General features: G+C 42.2%; 2 protein-coding genes across 4 annotated transcripts in view; both read left to right on the forward strand.

The window, feature by feature from the left end:
* The window catches only part of LOC118380197 (zinc finger protein 883-like), a 28835-nt gene extending 11455 nt beyond the window's left edge, over positions 1-17380 (forward strand). Inside the window, exons 2-3 of one of the 3 annotated variants that reach the window (XR_008118536.1) lie at positions 7187-8955; positions 9056-9130. Coding sequence is in view for 1 of the 3 variants with exons in the window: in XM_052509372.1 (XP_052365332.1) it covers positions 15877-16862 (986 nt within the window). In the remaining 2 variants the exon portion in view is untranslated. Of the gene's footprint in view, positions 1-2716; positions 4155-7186; positions 8956-9055; positions 9131-15876 lie in introns of those variants that run through there. The other 2 variants (XR_008118537.1, XM_052509372.1) reach the window with 2 other exon arrangements.
* LOC127924657 (zinc finger protein 883-like) overlaps positions 1-21352 on the forward strand; it is a 175301-nt gene that overhangs the window by 26082 nt on the left and 127867 nt on the right. The gene's annotated exons all lie outside the window — the stretch shown is intronic.

Genomic DNA, 21352 nt, shown 5'->3' on the forward strand with positions numbered 1-21352 from the left:
TACTGGGTGGTGGTGGTGGTGTGTATCATCTATATACTGGGTGGTGGTGGTGTGTAGCATCTATATACTGGGTGGTGGTGGTGGTGGTGTGTATCATCTATATACTGGGTGGTGGTGGTGTGTAGCATCTATATACTGGGTGGTGGTGGTGTATCATCTATACTGGGTGGTGGTGTGTATCATCTATACTGGGTGGTGGTGTGTGTATCATCTATATACTGGGTGGTGGTGGTGGTGTGTATCATCTATATACTGGGTGGTGGTGGTGGTGGTGTGTATCATCTCTATACTGGGTGGTGGTGTGTATCATCTATATATTGGGTGGTGGTGGTGGTGTGTATCATCTATATACTGGGTGGTGGTGGTGGTGTGTATCATCTATATACTGGGTGGTGGTGGAGGTGTGTATCATCTATACTGGGTGGTGGTGGTGTATCATCTATATGCTGGGTGGTGGTGGGGGTGTATCATCTATATACTGGGTGGTGGTGGTGGTGTGTATCATCTATATACTGGGTGGTGGTGGTGGTGTGTATCATCTATATACTGGGTGGTGGTGGTGGTGTGTATCATCTATATACTGGGTGGTGGTGGTGGTGGTGGTGTGTATCATCTATATACTGGGTGGTGGTGGTGGTGTATCATCTATATACTAGGTGGTGGTGGTGATGTGTATCATCTATATACTGGGTGGTGGTGGTGGTGTGTATCATCTATATACTGGGTGGTGGTGGTGGTGTGTATCATCTATATACTGGGTGGTGGTGGTGGTGTGTATCATCTATATACTGGGTGGTGGTGGTGGGTGTATCATCTATATACTGGGTGGTGGTGGTGTGTATCATCTATATACTGGGTGGTGGTGGTGTATCATCTATATACTGGGTGGTGGTGGGTAGCATCTATATACTGGTGGTGGTGTATCATCTATATACTGGGTGGTGGTGGTGGTGTATCATCTATATACTGGGTGGTGGTGGTGTATCATCTATATACTGGGTGGTGGTGGTGTATCATCTATATACTGGGTGGTGGTGGTCTATCATCTATATACTGGGTGGTGGTGGAGGTGTGTATCATCTATATACTGGGTGGTGGTGGAGGTGTGTATCATCTATATACTGGGTGGTGGTGGTGGTGTGTAGCATCTATATACTGGGTGGTGGTGGTGTGTATCATCTATATACTGGTGGTGGTGGTGGTGGTGGTGGTACTGGTGGTGGTGGTGTGTATCATCTATATACTGGGTGGTGGTGGTGGTGGTACTGGTGGTGTGTAGCATCTATATACTGGGTGGGTGGTGGTGTGTATCATCTATATACTGGGTGGTGGTGGTGTGTATCATCTCTCATCTATATACTGGGTGGTGGTGGTGGTGTGTAGCATCTATATACTGGGTGGTGGTGGTGTGTAGCATCTATATACTGGGTGGTGGTGGTGGTGGTGTAGCATCTATCATACTGGGTGGTGGTGGTGGTGTGTAGCATCTATATACTCCTGGTGGTGGTTAACAACCCATCCTGGTGGTGGTGTGTATCATCTATATACTGGGTGGTGGTGGTGTGTATCATCTATATACTGGGTGGTGGTGGTGGTGTATCATCATATTGACAACCCATCCTGGTCATGTTCACAACCCATCCTGGTCATATTGACAACCCATCCTGGTCATATTGACAACCCATCCTGGTCATATTGACAACCCATCCTGGTCATGTTATTAACCCATCCTGGTCATGTTAACAACCCATCCTGGTCATATTGACAACCCATCCTGGTCATGTTAACAACCCATCCTGGTCATGTTATTAACCCATCCTGGTCATATTGACAACCCATCCTGGTCATGTTAACAACCCATCCTGGTCATGTTATTAACCCATCCTGGTCATGTTATTAACCCATCCTGGTCATGTTATTAACCCATCCTGGTCATGTTATTAACCCATCCTGGTCATGTTATCAACCCATCCTGGTCATGTTAACAACCCATCCTGGTCATGTTAACAACCCATCCTGGTCATGTTAACAACCCATCCTGGTCATGTTAACAACCCATCCTGGTCATGTTAACAACCCATCCTGGTCATGTTATCAACCCATCCTGGTCATGTTAACAACCCATCCTGGTCATGTTATTAACCCATCCTGGTCATGTTATTAACCCATCCTGGTCATGTTAACAACCCATCCTGGTCATGTTATTAACCCATCCTGGTCATGTTAACAACCCATCCTGGTCATGTAATTAACCCATCTTGGTCATGTAATTAACCCATCCTGGTCATGTTATCAACCCATCCTGGTCATGTTATCAACCCATCCTGGTCATGTTAACAACCCATCCTGGTCATGTTATCAACCCATCCTGGTCATGTTAACAACCCATCCTGGTCATGTTAACAACCCATCCTGGTCATGTTAACAACCCATCCTGGTCATGTTATTAACCCATCCTGGTCATGTTAACAACCCATCCTGGTCATGTTAACAACCCATCCTGGTCATGTTAACAACCCATCCTGGTCATGTTAACAACCCATCCTGGTCATGTTAACAACCCATCCTGGTCATGTTAACAACCCATCCTGGTCATGTTATTAACCCATCCTGGTCATGTTAACAACCCATCCTGGTCATGTTAACAAACCCATCCTGGTCATGTTATTAACCCATCCTGGTCATGTTAACAACCCATCCTGGTCACCCATTATTAACCCATCCTGGTCATGTTATTAACCCATCCTGGTCATGTTATTAACCCATCCTGGTCATGTTATTAACCCATCCTGGTCATGTTATTAACCCATCCTGGTCATGTTATTAACCCATCCTGGTCATGTTATTAACCCATCCTGGTCATGTTAACAACCCATCCTGGTCATGTTATTAACCCATCCTGGTCATGTTAACAACCCATCCTGGTCATGTTATTAACCCATCCTGGTCATGTTAACAACCCATCCTGGTCATGTTATTAACCCATCCTGGTCATGTTATTAACCCATCCTGGTCATGTTAATTAACCCATCCTGGTCATGTTATTAACCCATCCTGGTCATGTTAACAACCCATCCTGGTCATGTTATTAACAACCCATCCTGGTCATGTTATTAACCCATCCTGGTCATGTTATTAACCCATCCTGGTCATGTTATTAACCCATCCTGGTCATGTTAACAACCCATCCTGGTCATGTTATTAACCCATCCTGGTCATGTTATTAACCCATCCTGGTCATGTTATTAACCCATCCTGGTCATGTTATTAACCCATCCTGGTCATGTTATTAACCCATCCTGGTCATGTTATTAACCCATCCTGGTCATGTTATTAACCCATCCTGGTCATGTTATTAACCCATCCTGGTCATGTTATTAACCCATCCTGGTCATGTTATTAACCCATCCTGGTCATGTTATTAACCCATCCTGGTCATGTTATTAACCCATCCTGGTCATGTTAGCATCCCATCCTGGAGGAGATTTTCATCTCTGTCACCTATTGAATGGCTCACATAAAGTACCACAGTAGGAACCATAAACCTCACGGTCAAACAGGGGAATGATTCCAATCGTTTTCCCATAAGGGATTTTAGAAACTTAAAATAAGGTCTGTGTTTTTTGTAGGCTTATCCTGGTGTGACGTTCTGATAACTGTAGGACAAGGTAATGTAAATGAAACGTCCACTCACTGTCAACTTCGTTTATTTTCAGCAAACTTAACATGTGTAAATATTTGTATGAAAATAACAAGTTTCAACAACTGAGACATCAACTGAACAAGTTCCACAGACACGTGACTAACAGAAATGGAATGTGTCCCTGAACAAAGGGGGGGGGGTCAAAATAATCAAAAGTAACAGTCAGTATCTGGTGTGGCCACCAGCTGCATTAAGTACTGCAGTGCATCTCCTCATGGACTGCACCAGATCTGGCAGTTCATGCTGTGAGATGTTACCCCACTCTTCCACCTGCTAGTTCCCAGACATTTCTGGGGGGACTGGCCCTAGCCCTCACCCTCCGATCCAACAGGTCCCAGACGTGCTCAATGGGATTGAGCCCTAGCCAGTCCGTCCACTAGATTATACGTCACACCAGCAGCATCGCCTTAAAGTCTCAGACAGCCATCTGCTGACTGGAGTGGGTAACGCAGTTGAGTAAAATGTTTATTTAATTTTCAGACAACATGTTAAAGCGTGGGAAGCATGAGTTGTAACTCACCAGGGTAACAACACTGTGGTTAAAGACTTAGTAACTTAGTTGTGGTCACGATCTGGTTACCTATAAGAACAAACAGTTATGTTTTTGCGTTATTATGTATTTATTCACTTATTTCCAGGGTATCTTCTAAACTTCCCACAATGCACTATTTCTCAACGTCATATGGATGTAGTCTGTGCTACTGTGTTCATATCCTAGTAGCCTTTTAAATATGAAGTTGGAAAATATTTAAGAATATTCTTGCCAAGACGAGGAGAGTTGAAGAAGAAAGTATAATTACAAAGATCACCTGTCTCATTCAAAAGTCTGTTGAAAATTCTCTCAGAGGAGGACAAATCTGTTCTGTTTGAGCTACAACACAAGTTGGATGATATGTATAAACTGAAAGCAGAGGGAGCCTTTGTCAGATCTAGGAAGAAGTGGCTGGAGGAGGATGAACAAAATTCATCTTGTTTTTTTTCAGGTTAGAAAAAGACCACTCTTAAAAAATAATACAATTCAACAATTAAATATTAATGGTCTCATCACAGACGATCCCAAATTAGTCTCTGACTTTAGTTCCAACTTCTACAGGAATTTAATAGTTCTAAGTACTGTGAGATTTCCACAACTATTCTTTACTTTACTTTGCCTTTACAACCTCCTTGTTTGTTCTGTCCAATATGCTTCATTAAAAACATTAACTCTTAAACGCTACAATGAACTATTTTGGGTTGGTTCTATATACAGTATCTTTGGTTATACCATAGATAACAGTACTAGCCAGATGAGAGCTAACTCTAGCTAGCTAACCAACCAACTAGCTAGCAAATCTGACTAGCTAGCTATATTTAGCCAAGGAAGTTTAAATATACACTGCTCAAAAAAATTTTAAAGGGAACACTAAAATAACACATCCTAGATCTGAATGAATTAAATATTCTTATTAAATACTTTTTTCTTTACATAGTTGAATGTGCTGACAACAAAATCACACAAATTATGAATGGATATCAAATTTATCAACCCATGGAGGTCTGGATTTGGAGTCACACTCAAAGTTAAAGTGGAAAACCACACTACAGGCTGATCCAACTTTGATGTAATGTCCTTAAAACAAGTCAAAATGAGGCTCAGTAGTGTGTGTGGCCTCCAATGCCTGTATGACCTCCCTACAACGCCTGGGCATGTTCCTGATGAGGTGGCGGTTGGTCTCCTGAGGGATCCTCCCAGACCTGGACTAAAGCATCCGCCAACTCCTGGACAGTCTGGTGCAATGTGGCTTTGGTGGATGGAGCGAGACATGATGTCCCAGATGTGCTCTTGGTTTTTTTCAGGACTGGGGAAAAGGCCCTCCATAGCATCAATGCCTTCCTCTTGCAGGAACTGCTGACACACTCCAGCCACATGAGGTCTGCATTGTCTTGCATTAGGAGGAACCCAGGGCCACTGCCGCAAGCATATGGTCTCACAAGTGGTCTGAGGATCTCATCTCGGTACCTAATGGAGTCAGGCTACCTCTTTCGAGCACATGGAGGGTTGTAAGGCTGACAACAAAATGCCACAAACACCATGACTGAATCAATTTAAACCCGGTCATGCTGGAGGATGTTGCAGGCAGCAAACGTTCTCACACAGGCACCTCCAGACTCTGTCACGTCTGTCACATATGCTCAGTGTGAACCTGCTTTCATCTGTGAAGAGCACAGGGCGCCAGTGAGGTTTGTCAATCTTGTGTTCTCTGGCAAATGCCAAACGTCCTGCACGGTGTTGGGCTGTAAGCACAACCCCCACCTGTGGACGTCGGGCCCTCATACCACCCTCATGGAGTCTGTTTCTGACCGTTTGAGCAGACACATGCACATTTGTGGCCTGTCATTTTGCAGGGCTCTGGCAGTGCTCCTCCTCACCTCCTTGCACAAAGGTGGAGGTAGCGGTCCTGCTGCTGGGTTGTTGCCCTCCTATGGCCTCCTCCACGTCTCCTGATGTACTGGCCTGTCTCCTGGTAGCGCCTCCATGCTCTGGACACTACGCTGACCGACACAGCAAACCTTCTTGCCACAGCTCGCATTGATTGATGTGCCATCCTGGATGAGCTGTACTACCTGAGCCACTTGTGTGGGTTGTAGACTCCGTCTCATGCTACCACTAGAATGAAAGCACCGCCAGCATTCAAAAGTGACCAAAACATCAGCCAGGAAGCATAGGAACTGAGAAGTGGTCTGTGTTCCCCACCTGCAGAACCACTCCTTTATTGGGGGTGTCTTGCTAATTGCCTATAATTTCCACCTGTTGTCTATTCCATTTGCACAACAGCATGTGAAATTTATTGTCAATCAGTGTTGCTTCCTAAGTGGACAGTTTGATTTCACAGAAGTGTGATTGACTTGGAGTTACATTGTGTTGTTTAAGTCTTCCCTTTATTTTTTTGTGCAGTGTATTTTCATACATTTCTATTGAATAATAAATCACCCAGAATACGTTCTATACATTTTGTCTGTACATACAAAATGCAGAGGTCAGATAGCAAGGTTCAGAACAAGTCCCTTCTGTTACAAACTAAATGCTGGACTAGGGGTAATAATGTTGAGTTTCCAGTGGAGATTAGTTTATGAATTGCCTGGCTAGGCTGTGGGACAGTGGAGATTAGTTTATAAATTGCCTGGCTGGGCTGTGGGACAGTGGAGATTAGTTTATAAATTGCCTGGCTGAGCTGTGGGACAGTGGAGATTAGTTTATAAATTTCCAGGCTGGGCTGTGGGACAGTGGATGTGTAGGAATGATTCAAATGGAACTGTTAACAGCCATTCACTGAGTAGTATTGTGAATAACTACTGGCTATTAACCAATCGGCATACATGATCCAAGTGTACTGTTTTATAATGAAGGATCTAGTCTAGATTAAACCTCATAGGAAGACAGTTTTATCATGTGGAGGTTTCATCCAGGTCTCTCTGTTTAACCAAATACTCTGTCTTTGGCAGGAGAGAGACCAGTCTGTCACTCTGACAGCAGTAAGACTCCTTCAGAGGAACCAGACCCAGAGACTCCCAAACCAGCAAGACCACACCACTGCTCCCAGTGTAATAAGAGTTTCAAGTTGTCATGGAACCTAAAAGAGCATGAGAGGGCACACACAGGAGACAAGCCTTTCCACTGCTCCCAGTGTGGAAAGAGATTTCCACGATCACAGAACCTAAAAATACATCAGAGGACACACACAGGAGAAAAACCTTTTCTCTGCTCCCAGTGTGGAAAGTGTTTTACCCAGTTATGGAGCCTGAACAAACATAATCGAATACACACAGGAGAAAAGCCTTACCATTGTTCCCATTGTGGAAAGAAATTTAGGTTGTTAGATAAGCTGAAGGAGCATGAGAGGAGACACACAGGAGAGAAACCTTACCATTGCTCCCTGTGTGAAAAGAGTTTTACCCAATTAGCTTACCGAAAAGAGCACGAAAGGAAACACACTGAAGAAAAGACTTACCAATGTTCGCAGTGTGGAAAGAGATTTTCACGATCACAGGAACTAAATTCACATGAGAGGATACACACAGGGGAGAAACTTCACCACTGCTCTCATTGTGAAAAGTGTTTTACGCAGTTAGGGAGCCTGAACAAACATAATAGAGTACACACAGGAGAAAAGCCTTACCCCTGTACCCATTGTGGAAAGAGATTTTCTAGATCACAGGACCAAAAATCACATGAGAGGACACACACCGGGGAGAAACCTTACCATTGTTCCCTATGCGGAAATGATTTTACCCATTTAGGGAGCCTGAACAAACATACGAAGAGAATACACTCTGGAGTGAAGCCTTACTCATGTTCCCATTGCCTAATGCATTTCAGGTTGTTAAATAACCTTAAGGAGCACGAGAGGACACACACGTCTTACCATGGTCGCAGTGGAAAAGATTTGAGCAATTTAGGGAAACTATAAGATCATGAGATGAGACACGTGGGAGATATCACCCAGTTGTTCCCAGTGTGGAAAGAGTTTTACCTAGTTAGGGAGCCTGAAAATGCATGAGAGAATACACACACACAGGGGAGGAAAAGCTCACAGTTTGGAAAGAGTTTTAGTTAGGGAACCTAATTGTGGAAAGACATTTTCACAGAGGACCTGAAATCACATGATAGAATAGACAGGCTGTGTTCTGATGAGTCACAGTGTTCTGATGAGTCACTGTGTTCTGATGAGTCACAGTGTTCTGACTGATGTTTGACTGTTGTTTTATGCCACATTAAACCAGGCTGTGTTCTGATGAGTCACAGTGTTCTGATGAGTCACTGTGTTCTGATGAGTCACAGTGTTCTGATGAGTCACTGTGTTCTGATGAGTCACAGTGTTCTGATGAGTCACTGTGTTCTGATGAGTCACAGTGTTCTGACTGATGTTTGACTGTTGTTTTATGTCACATTAAACCAGGCTGTGTTCTGATGAGTCACTGTGTTCTGATGAGTCACTGTGTTCTGATGAGTCACTGTGTTCTGATGAGTCACAGTGTTCTGACTGATGTTTGACTGTTGTTTTATGTCACATTAAACCAGGCTGTGTTCTGATGAGTCACTGTGTTCTGATGAGTCACTGTGTTCTGATGAGTCACTGTGTTCTGATGAGTCACAGTGTTCTGACTGATGTTTGACTGTTGTTTTATGTCACATTAAACCAGGCTGTGTTCTGATGAGTCACTGTGTTCTGATGAGTCACTGTGTTCTGATGAGTCACTGTGTTCTGATGAGAGTGTTCACTGTGTTGACTGTTGTTTTATGTCACATTAAACCAGGCTGTTCTGATGAGTCACAGTGATGTGAGTTGACTGTTGTTTGATGTCACATTAAAGTCCAGTGTTCTGACTGATGTTTGACTGTTGTTTTATGTCACATTAAACCAGGCTGTGTTCTGATGAGTCACTGTGTTCTGATGAGTCACTGTGTTCTGACTGATGTTTGACTGTTTTATGCCACATTAAATCATATTGTTTTGTATTAAATCTTAATCAACAATAGGTCTGTTTTAGTTTTTTTTCTCTAGATACATGATTATGTCTAAAATCAGATTACAATTTTAAAATGTTGATGTTTTGATAACGTTGTTAACATGGAAAACATTCACGACCTCATCAATGTTCCCGTCTGTATTATTCCACCATGTTAGAGAGAGAACACAGGTGCTGATTGTAAAACACATTTGATACATTTTTATCTGAATTAAGATATATATATATACTTGATATTTTTTAAATATTTTTTTATGATTATGATTATGTACATATAGGTACTTACAGAAATGAGCTCTTCTGAGATTTGAATTTTGAAATACAGGTATGTTTATCCCAGTTTCGTAACGTTTTTCAACAGAATCATTGGGATAAACACACCCCTGATCACCCGCACACACAGTTCACTTCCATAGCAGCCACATACAAACAGCATGATCACTTTTCTCATGGTATAATTCTTACTCCCGTCTACGCGCTCTCCACTTCTCACCTTTTCCCTTCATTTGTGGACTTCAGTGCACAACACATCAGCTCTATGTGACCAGGAGTAAAAACCTTTCCAAGCCAACCCCCTTATCATAACCACTACACACAGCCTATATCATTATCACCATAATAGCTAAAGTAACATCGTAGTCAACTAAACTAATAGGACTAACACGTTAGTAAACCTGCTACAATCATGCAGTAGCTTTATAGTGCAATAAATGAGTAAAACCAAAGCTTCCTTGACTTGGAAGAGTTCCAGTGTTGGATAGCCAGCTAGCTAACTTAGCATCCCTCTCTGTTGGATAGCCAGCTAGCTAACTTAGCATCCCTCTCTGTTGGATAGCCAGCTAGCTAACTTAGCATCCCTCTCTGTTGGATAGCCAGCTAGCTAACTTAGCATCCCTCTCTGTTGGATAGCCAGCTAGCTAACTTATCATCCCTCTCTGTTGGATAGCCAGCTAGCTAACTTAGCATCCCTCTCTGTTGGATAGCCAGCTAGCTAACTTATCATCATCCCTCTCTGTTGGATAGCCAGCTAGCTAACTTATCATCCCTCTCTGTTGGATAGCCAGCTAGCTAACTTAGCATCCCTCTCTGTTGGATAGCCAGCTAGCTAACTTAGCATCCCTCTCTGTTGGATAGCCAGCTAGCTAACTTAGCATCCCTCTCTGTTGGATAGCCAGCTAGCTAACTTATCATCCCTCTCTGTTGGATAGCCAGCCAGCTAACTTAGCATCCCTCTCTGTTGGATAGCCAGCTAGCTAACTTAGCATCCCTCTCTGTTGGATAGCCAGCTAGCTAACTTAGCATCCCTCTCTGTTGGATAGCCAGCAAGCTAACTTATCATCCCTCTCTGTTGGATAGCCAGCCAGCTAACTTAGCATCCCTCTCTGTTGGATAGCCAGCTAGCTAACTTAGCATCCCTCTCTGTTGGATAGCCAGCTAGCTAACTTAGCATCCCTCTCTGTTGGATAGCCAGCTAGCTAACTTAGCATCCCTCTCTGTTGGATAGCCAGCTAGCTAACTTAGCATCCCTCTCTGTTGGATAGCCAGCTAGCTAACTTAGCATCCCTCTCTGTTGGATAGCCAGCTAGCTAACTTAGCATCCCTCTCTGTTGGATAGCCAGCTAGCTAACTTAGCATCCCTCTCTGTTGGATAGCCAGCTAGCTAACTTAGCATCCCTCTCTGTTGGATAGCCAGCTAGCTAAGCATCCCTCTCTGTTTGAGCCTGAGTAGGCTAAACTAGTAGGCTAAACTAGTAGGCTAAACTAGCTAGCTAAATTAGTAGGCTAAACTAGCTAGCATTTGCATCCCTTCTGTTGGATAGTAAAAAGCATACTAATTTATCATAGCTCTTTGGCTTCTCCTTAATAGCCAGCCAGCTAATTTTAGCATCCCTATTTGTTGGATAGCCATGTTCAACTAATTGTGTCATCCTCTCTGTTGATAGTCAAGCTAACTAGCACCCTCTCTTTATAGCCAGCAGCTGTTAGCATACCTGTAGCTTATGTAGCCAGGACTAACTTATCATCCCTCTCATTCTTTGATAGCCAGCCAGCTAACAACATGTCTGTTAATGCCAGAGCTCTGCATCCCTGTCTGTTGGATAGCCAGCTAGCTAACTTAGCATAATTACTGTTGGATAGCCAGCTAGGGCTAAAAAGCATGAGCCTCCTAGGTTTTAATTGCAAGCCTGTGTAGCCAGGAGGAGCTAAGCCAGCATCCTCTCTGTTGGACAGCCAGGTGCTAACTTAGCAGAGTGCTGTTGATAGCCAGCTACTGTAGACCTTCTGTTTGAGCCTGAGTAGGCTAAACTAGTAGGCTAAACTAGTAGGCTAAACTAGCTAGCTAAATTAGTAGGCTAAACTAGCTAGCATTTGCTATTAAGTGAAAGTAAAAAACATACTATTAAATATAGCTAGTTTTCGCTTCTCCTTAATTTTTGAATAAATTATTTGTTAAAAAATGTTCAACTATTGTGTCTTTCTCTCTTTGAGTCAACTACTCACCATATTTTATGCACCGCAGTGTTAGCTACCTGTAGCTTATGTTTTCAGGACTAAAATTCATTCTCTCATTCTTTGATTGGGTCAACAACATGTCAGTTAATGCTGCAAGAGCTCTGATATGTTGGAGGACGTCCTCCGGAAGTTGTCATAATTACTGTGTAAGTCTATGGAAGGGGGTAAAAACCATGAGCCTCCTAGGTTTTATATTGAAGCCAGTGTACCAGAGGTCTCTCTCGGAAGAATGTCCTGACTCTCCATGCTACCTTACAGAGTGCTGTTGAACCTACTGTAGACCTTCATTGATGGAGGGAATGTCATGACTCAATCAGGGAGAGCTTGTCTGTAAATTGATCTGAAGGATACAGTGGGTGTGTTCAATTTGATTGAACGGGGAAATGTCTGAATGACTCATTTTCTTGTATGTTCTGAACAGACTATGATACAGTTGGGTTTGCTCCAGTTGGGGAATGTCATGACTCTCCTGTGATGATCTGAAGGCTACAGTGGGTCCATTTTGGGGAATGTCATGACTCTCCTGTGATCTGAAGGATACAGTGGGTCTCTCTCGTAGAGGGGGAATGTCATGACTCTCCTGTGGCGATCTGAAGGATACAGTGGGTCTCTCTCGTAGAGGGGGAATGTCATGACTCTCCTGTGATGATCTGAAGGATACAGTGGGTCTCTCTCGTAGAGGGGGAATATCATGACTCTCCTGTGGCGATCTGAAGGTTACAGTGGGTCTCTCTCGTAGAGGGGGAATGTCATGACTCTCCTGATGATCTGAAGGATCAGGTTACAGTGGGTCTCTCTCGTAGAGGGGGGAGAGCGGGAAGTCATCTGTTTTATGGTCGGTCATCAAATACGGTGCCCCTATGGCCTGTAGTGTTCCAGATTGGAATGTAAACCGTGGAACACGGAGAGACCCTTGTACAATCAAAAGTTTAAATAATTCAACAATAGTTATATTTTTGAGAATGTGGGAATGTGGTCCGTGGACACTTAAGGGACAGTCATGACGAGTGTGTTTTGTGGTTGTGTTCCACTTCTGAATTATGGGGGTTCCATCTACATAGTGTGTTTTATTTGGCGATCTCACGAAGGACAGGAAACAGTCATTACTGTGTGTCTGTGGTTGTGTTCCACTTCTGAATTATGGGGGTTCCATCTACATAGTGTGAAAACGTATGTAATTAAACATGAAACTATTTGTGAAAAGATGTATTGTGATGTCAACCTTCTATATGAGAAAATATGGGTTTTCATGTCAAGTTCACCACATCAGGGGTCACGGCCACGTGAGCATAGACATTATGGTGGCGCATGGACCACCCTGATCTCAGAAGTATATAAAAACCCACTCCTGACGGAAATTTACATCAGACCACGCAAACGTAAGCTAAGGTTGCAAATTATGAATTTCTAAGACCGAAAATATGAAGCGGCAGCTACAAGTTGAAATGGTTGGCACTACAACTCTACCAAAGGACTATACAGCGTGGAGCATTGGCTACACGGCTGGAAATGTTTAACCTCTCTGGGATATTCGGGACGGTAGCGTCCCGCCCTGCCAACAGCCAGTGAAAGTGCAGGGCACCAAATTCAAAACAACAAAAAATCTCATAATTGAAATTCCTCAAACATACAAGTATTTTACACCATTTTAAAGATAACATTCTCGTTAATCCGGCAACAGTGTCTGATTTCAAAAAGGCTTTACGGCGAAAGCTCCACAAACGATTGTTAGGTCACCACCAAGTCACAGAAAAACACAGCCATTTTTCCAGCCAAAGAGAGGACTCACAAAAAAACAGAAATATAGATCAAATTAATCACTAACCTTACATGATCTTCATCAGATGACACTCATAAGACTTCATGTTAAACAATACATGTATGTTTTGTTTGATAAAGTGCATCTTTATATCCCAAAATCTTATTTTACATAGGCGTGTTATGTTCAGTATTTCCAAAACATGCAACGATTTTGCAGAGAGCCACATCAATTCACAGAAATACTCATAATAAACATTGATGAAAGATACAACTATTATACATGGAACTTTAGATAAACTTCTCCTTAATGCAACCGCTGTGTCAGATTTAAAAAAACTTTAAGTAGAAAGCAAACCATGCAATAATGTGACTACAGCGCTCAGAGACCAAACAAGCCAAATAGATGTCCGCCATATTGGATAGTCAACATTAGTCAGAAATAACATTAGAAATATTCACTTACCTTTGATGATCCTCATCAGAATGCACTCCCAGGAATCCCAGTTCCACAATAAATGTTTGATTTGTTCGATAATGTCCATCATTTATGTCCAAATAGCTACTTTTGTTAGCCCGTTTTGGAAACAAATCCAAAGTCACGAAGCGCGTTCACTAGGAGCAGACGAAATGTCAAAAAGTTCCGTTACAGTTCGTAGAAACATGTCAAACGATGTATAGAATCAATCTTTAGGATGTTTTGAACATAAATCTTCAATAATGTTCCAACCAGAGAATTCCTTTGTCTGTATAAAAGCAATGGAACGCGAGCTACCTCTCACATGAACGAGCGTCACGAGCTTGTGGCACTGTGCCAGACCACTGACTCAAAGAGCCCTTATGAGCCCCTCCTTTACAGTAGAAGTCTCCAACAAGTTTCTAAAGAATGTTGACATCTAGTGGAAGCCTTAGGAAGTGCAACGTGATCAATATCCCACTGTGTCTTCAATAGGGAATGAGTTGAAAAATGACCAAGCTGTATAATAAACCAGTCCTTTATGGTTATGGGTTCAGCTGTACAGGATAAACCAGTCCTTTATGGTTATGGGTTCAGCTGTATAATAAACCAGTCCTTTATGGTTATGGGTTCAGCTGTATAATAAACCAGTCCTTTATGGTTATGGGTTCAGCTGTATAATAAACCAGTCCTTTATGGTTATGGGTTCAGCTGTATAATAAACCAGTCCTTTATGGTTATGGGTTCAGCTGTATAATAAACCAGTCCTTTATGGTTATGGGTTCAGCTGTATAATAAACCAGTCCTTTATGGTTATGGGTTCAGCTGTATAATAAACCAGTCCTTTATGGTTATGGGTTCAGCTGTATAATAAACCAGTCCTTTATGGTTATGGGTTCAGCTGTATAATAAACCATTCTAGCCCCATCTTAACCCCTTATCTACCATTCTAGCCCCATCTTAACCCCTTATCTACCATTCTAGCCCCATCTTAACCCTTATCTACCATTCTAGCCCCATCTTAACCCTTATCTACCATTCTAGCCCCATCTTAACCCTTATCTACCATTCTAGCCCCATCTTAACCCTTATCTACCATTCTAGCCCCATCTTAACCCTTATCTACCATTCTAGCCCCATCTTAACCCTTATCTACCATTCTAGCCCCATCTTAACCCTTATCTACCATTCTAGCCCCGTCTTAACTTAAACCCTTTTGTATCATTCTAGTAGCAAACCAACAATTAGCACATTAAGTGGAGATTAGTTCATGAATTTCCTGGCTGGGCTGTGGGACAGTGGAGATTCGTTTATAAATTGCCTGGCTGGGCTGTGGGACAGTGGAGATTCGTTTATAAATTGCCTGGCTGGGCTGTGGGACAGTGGAGATTAGTTTATAAATGGCCTGGCTGGGCTGTGGGACAGTGGAGATTAGTTTATAAATTACCTGGCTGGGCTGTGGAACAGTGGAGATTAGTTTATAAATTGCCTGGCTGGGCTGTGGGACAGTGGAGATTAGTTTATAAATTACCTGGCTGGGCTGTGGGACAGTGGAGATTAGTTTATAAATTGCCTGGCTGGGCTGTGGGACAGTGGATATTAGTTTATAAATGGCCTGGCTTGTCTGTGGGACAGTGGAGAATAATTTATAAATTGCCTGGCTGGGCTGTGGGACAGTGGAGATTAGTTTATGAATTACCTGGCTGGGCTGTGGGACAGTGGAGATTAGTTTATGAATTGCCTGGCTGGGCTGTGGAACAGTGGATGTGTAGGAATTATTCAAATGGAACTGTTAACAGCCATTAACTGCGATTAATGTGAATAACTAACAGCTATCAACCAATCAGCATCCAGGATCCACATTTTGTGTTTCAGTCAGGTCTGTCTGTTTAACTAAATACTCTGTTTAACTAAATACTCCTTTTGTCTTTGGCAGGAGAGAGACCAGACTCTCCATCTGACAGCAGAAAGAGTCCTTCAGGGGAACCAGACCCAGAGACGCCAGCGAGACAACACCACTGCTCCCAGTGTAATATGAGTTTTAAGTGGTTATGGAAGCTGAAAGAGCATGAAAGGAAACACACTGGAGAAAAGCCCTTCCAATGCTCCCAGTGTGGAAATAGATTCTCACGATCACATGACCTAAAATCACATGAGAGGACACACACAGGGGAAAAACCTCACAATTGCTCACAGTGTGGAAAGCTTTTTTCCCATTTAGGGAACCTGAACAAACATAAGAGAATACACTCTGGAGAGAAGCCTTACCCCTGTTCCCATTGTGGAAAGAATTTTAGGTTGTCAGGTAACCTGAAAACGCACGAGAGGACACACACAGGGGAGAAACCTTACCATTGCTCCCTGTGTGGTAAGGATTTTACCAAGTTAGGGAACCTGAAAGATCACGAGAAGAAACACACAGGAGAAAAGCCTTACCACTGCTCCAATTGTGGAAAGAGATTTTCAACATCATCAGACTTAAAAAAGCATGAGATGACGCACACCGGGGAGAAATCTTACCATTGCTCTCAGTGTGGAACTAGTTTCTTACGATCACATGACCTGAGATCACATGAGCGGACACACACAGGGGAGAAACCACACAGTTGTTCCCAGTGTGGAAAGTGTTTTTTACATTTAGGGAACCTGAACAAACATAAGAAAATACACTCTGGAGAGAAGCCTTACCCCTGTTCCCATTGTGGGAAATTCTTTAGGTCATTAGATAACATGAGGGAGCATGAGAAGACACACGCGGGGAAGAAGCTTTACCATTGCGCCTTGTGCGGAAAGAGATATTCACGATCACATGACCTAAAATCACATAAAAGGAAACACACAGGGGAAGAAAACACACAATTACACACACAGGGGAGAAACCACGCAGTTGGTCCCAGTGTGGAAAGGATCACACGCAGTTAGAGAACCGTTCCCGTTGTGTGGAACTATATTTTCCCGATCACATGACCAACAATTCACATCAAATGGCTGTAACCAAGCTGTATTTATTCAGCACATTTCAGACATGGAGTGGATCACAATGGGCTTCACGGGAAAAAACAATGAAAACTAAAACTGAAATATTTACTACACAAGAAACATAAGAGGATATAAAAAAGAAGAAGAAAAAAGATTAACAATAAAAAACATTTGTGTCCAGCTGTGGATAAAACACTGCTAGCATTTGTCTGCTCCATTTTCATGATGGCTAGCAGCTAATTGCTACTTAACACTGCTAGCATTTGTCTGCTCCATTTTCATGATGGCTAGCAGCTAATTGCTACTTAACACTGCTAGCATTTGTCTGCTCCATTTTCATGATGGCTAGCAGCTAATTGCTACTTAACACTGCTAGCATTTGTCTGCTCCATTTTCATGATGGCTAGCAGCTAATTGCTACTTAACACTGCTAGCATTTGTCTGCTCCATTTTCATGATGGCTAGCATTGCGGAAACACTCTAGCAATTTTTTTCTACAACACTGCTAGCATTCTCTGCTCCATTTTCATGATGGCTAGCAGCTAATTGCCACTTCAACACTGCTAGCATTACATCTGCTCCATTTTCATGATGGCTAGCAGCTACCATTGCTACTTAACACTGCTAGCACATGACCGTCTGCTCCATTTTCAGGGATGGCTACAGCTCCCATTGCTACTTAAACTGCTAGCATTCGTCTGCTCCATTTTCATGATGGCTATAGCTAATTGTGAAATTAACACAAAGCGGGGAAGAAGCTGTCCATTTTCACCATCTAGCCCATTTACAGGTAAAAAACTACAGGCTCATTTTCATGATGGCTAGCAGCTAATTGGTCTTAACACTGCTAGCATTGTCTGCTAATATCATATTTAATATTCATAATTAACAGCAGCTGCTACTTAACACTGCTAGCATTCGTCTCCAGAACTTAACACTGCTAGCATTTGTCTGCTCCAAGCAGCTAATTGTCTGTCTGCTCTATTTTCATGACAGCTGAGACAATTGCTACTTAACAGGTGAGGACACAAAATGAGACAGTGTCAGACAGTAAAAAAGACTGTCTGCATTGAGAACCAGTAGCAATTGTTTTTTTCTTGTTTTTTTCTTGAACAACATACATCTTGCTCCAACATACAATCTACCTGACAGCGAAGCCATTCAACATTTACATTACATTTAGTCATGAGACAGACTGCCGTGACCCACAGGAGCAACCAGGCTCAATGAGACGTGAGACAATGAGACAGTTGATGGCAGTGAGACAGTGAGACAATCAGACATTGGATGAGACAATGAGACAGATTGTCTGAGACAGTGAGACAATGAGACAGTGAGACAGTGATCATTTGAGACAGTGGACTAGTAACAAGACAATGAGACAGTGAGACAATGAGACAGTGAGACAATGAGACAGTGAGACAGTGAGTCAATGAGACAGTGAGACAATGACACAGTGAGACAGTGAGACAATGAGACAGTGAGACAGTGAGTGAGTCAATGAGACAGTGAGACAGGTAAACAATGAGATCAGTGAGACAATGAGTTTTTGAGACAATGAGACAGTAGACATTGAGTAATATAATATATATGTAATATGAGACAATGAGACAGTGAGAAAGTTGTCAGTGAGACAGTGAGACAGTGAGACAATGAGACAGTGAGACAATGAGACAGTGAGACAGTGAGACAGTGAGACAGTGAGACAGTGAGACAGTGAGACAGTGAGACAGTGAGACAGTGAGACAATGAGACAGTGAGACAGTGAGACAGTGAGACAATGAGACAGTGAGACAATGAGACAGTGAGACAGTGAGACAGTGAGACAGTGAGACAGTGAGACAATGAGACAGTGAGACAGTGAGACAATGAGACAGTGAGACAGTGAGACAATGAGACAGTGAGACAATGAGACAATGAGACAGTGAGACAGTGAGACAATGAGACAGTGAGACAGTGAGACAATGAGACAGTGAGACAGTGAGACAGCTTGCGGACTTAATATAAAACTTGAGTCATCGGCACCTTTTTGTTTTTAAAGCCTTGGATTTCTAATCCTCTAATGTTGTTGTGATGATGTCATGATTTATGATGTTAGAATCCTCTGATGTTGTTGTGATGATGTCATGATTTATGATGTTAGAATCCTCTGATGTTGTTGTGATGATGTCATGATTTATGATGTTAGAATCCTCTGATGTTGTTGTGATGATGTCATGATTTATGATGTTAGAATCCTCTGATGTTGTTGCGATGATGTCATGATTTATGATGTTAGAATCCTCTGATGTTGTTGTGATGATGTCATGATTTATGATGTTAGAATCCTCTGATGTTGTTGTGATGATGTCATGATTTATGATGTTAGAATCCTCTGATGTTGTTGCGATGATGTCATGATTTATGACGTTAGAATCCTCTGATGTTGTTGTGATGATGTCATGATTTATGACGTTAGAATCCTCTGATGTTGTTGTGATGATGTCATGATTTATGATGTTAGAGCCGATTTGGACATGTCGGTATAAAAGACCGAACATACAAGAGCTCCATGTACGTGTGTATTTGTAAATAATCTATGAGTTATTGATAATTTATTTGTTGATATTAGAATACCTTTTAGGTTCCCTTTATTATGTTTTTTGTAACTTTGAATGTGGACTGTTTGGCTCCACTACCCCTCCCCTCTGGCCCATTGACAATTCAACACTCTCTGAGAAGCTGTTTACTATTTCACAGCTGGGGTTGCTACACATAACTTGTACCTATTGAATAAGAGACTCAACAAAATGTTAAAAATCCAGGCATGTACAGTGGGGCAAAAAAAAGTATTTAGTCAGCCACCAATTGTGCAAGTTCTCCCACTTAAAAAGATGAGAGAGGCCTGTAATTTTCATCATAGGTACACTTCTTACTTACTTAATTATTTTCCACCATAATTTGCAAATAAATTCATTACAAATCCTACAATGTGATTTTCTGGATTTTTTTCTTCTAATTTTGTCTGTCATGGTTGAAGTGTAGCTATGATGGACATTACAGGCCTCTCTCATCTTTTTAAGTGGGAGAACTTGTACAATTGGTGGCTGACTAAATACTTTTTTGCCCCACTGTATATATAAAATCCAGTCTTGCTTTATCAAAGGCCTTTTCAAAATCCGCTATAAATACCAGGCCTGAGTTCTTAGATGTTTCATGGTGTTCTATTATTTCTAGTAGTTTGTCGTATATTATCTCCAATGTATTGTCCATGTTAAAAACCTGTCTTATCAGGATGAACAATACCTGGTAAAACTATTTTTTAATTCTGAGTGCTCTGCATTTCACTAGTATTTTTGCATCACAACATTGATGTGTAAGATGCCTCCATTTTTTTTTTAGATAGACTGTGTCTTTATATTTGCCATCTGGGTCTTGTTTTAATAATAGTGAAATCAGACCTTCCTGCTGAGTACCTGACAGACTACCATTTCTATATGGACTAGTTAAAACAAGCTAATAATGGAGCTTTCAGTATATCAAACAAGGCTTGATATACCTCTACCTGTATGCCATCAAGCTCTGGGGCTTTTCCAGACTGAAAGGATTTAATAGCCTCAAAAATTATTCCTCTGTAATTTGGCCCTCGCAATGGTCTTTCAGTGCATTTGTTAATTTTCCATTTAATTTTTTTTGGGGGGGAAAGAATTCCTTACAGTGGTCATCATTCAGAGACGGAAAGGAACATATCTGCTTAAAATATTTAGCTTCCTCTTTTCAAATATAATTCGGAGAATCATCGATGACTTTGTCTTTAATACGTTTCTGCCAATTATTTTTGTTAGTGTTGCTGTGTTTTTCTCCATATTCCATCATTTGCTTTATTTGTCTAACAAATCAAATCAAATGTATTTATATAGCCCTTCGTACATCAGCTGATATCTCAAAGTGCTGTACAGAAACCCAGCCTAAAACCCCGAAACAGCAAGCAATGCAGGTGTAGAAGCACGGTGGCTAGGAAAAACTCCCTAGAAAGGCCAAAACCTAGGAAGAAACCTATAGAGGAACCAGGCTATGTGGGGTGGCCAGTCCTCTTCTGGCTGTGCCGGGTGGAGATTATAACAGAACATGGCCAAGATGTTCAAATGTTCATAAATGACCAGCATGGTCGAAAAATAATAAGGCAGAACAGTTGAAACTGGAGCAGCAGCACAGTCAGGTGGACTGGGGACAGCAAGGAGTCATCATGTCAGGTAGTCCTGGGGCATGGTCCTAGGGCTCAGGTCCTCCGAGAGAGAGAAAGAAAGAGAGAATTAGAGAGAGCATATGTGGGGTGGCCAGTCCTCTTCTGGCTGTGCCGGGTGGAAATTATAACAGAACATGGCCAAGATGTTCAAATGTTCATAAATGACCAGCATGGTCGAATAATAATAAGGCAGAACAGTTGAAACTGG

The sequence above is a fragment of the Oncorhynchus keta genome, unplaced genomic scaffold, assembly GCF_023373465.1.
Source record: "Oncorhynchus keta strain PuntledgeMale-10-30-2019 unplaced genomic scaffold, Oket_V2 Un_contig_4398_pilon_pilon, whole genome shotgun sequence".
NCBI classification, from domain to species: domain Eukaryota; kingdom Metazoa; phylum Chordata; class Actinopteri; order Salmoniformes; family Salmonidae; genus Oncorhynchus; species Oncorhynchus keta.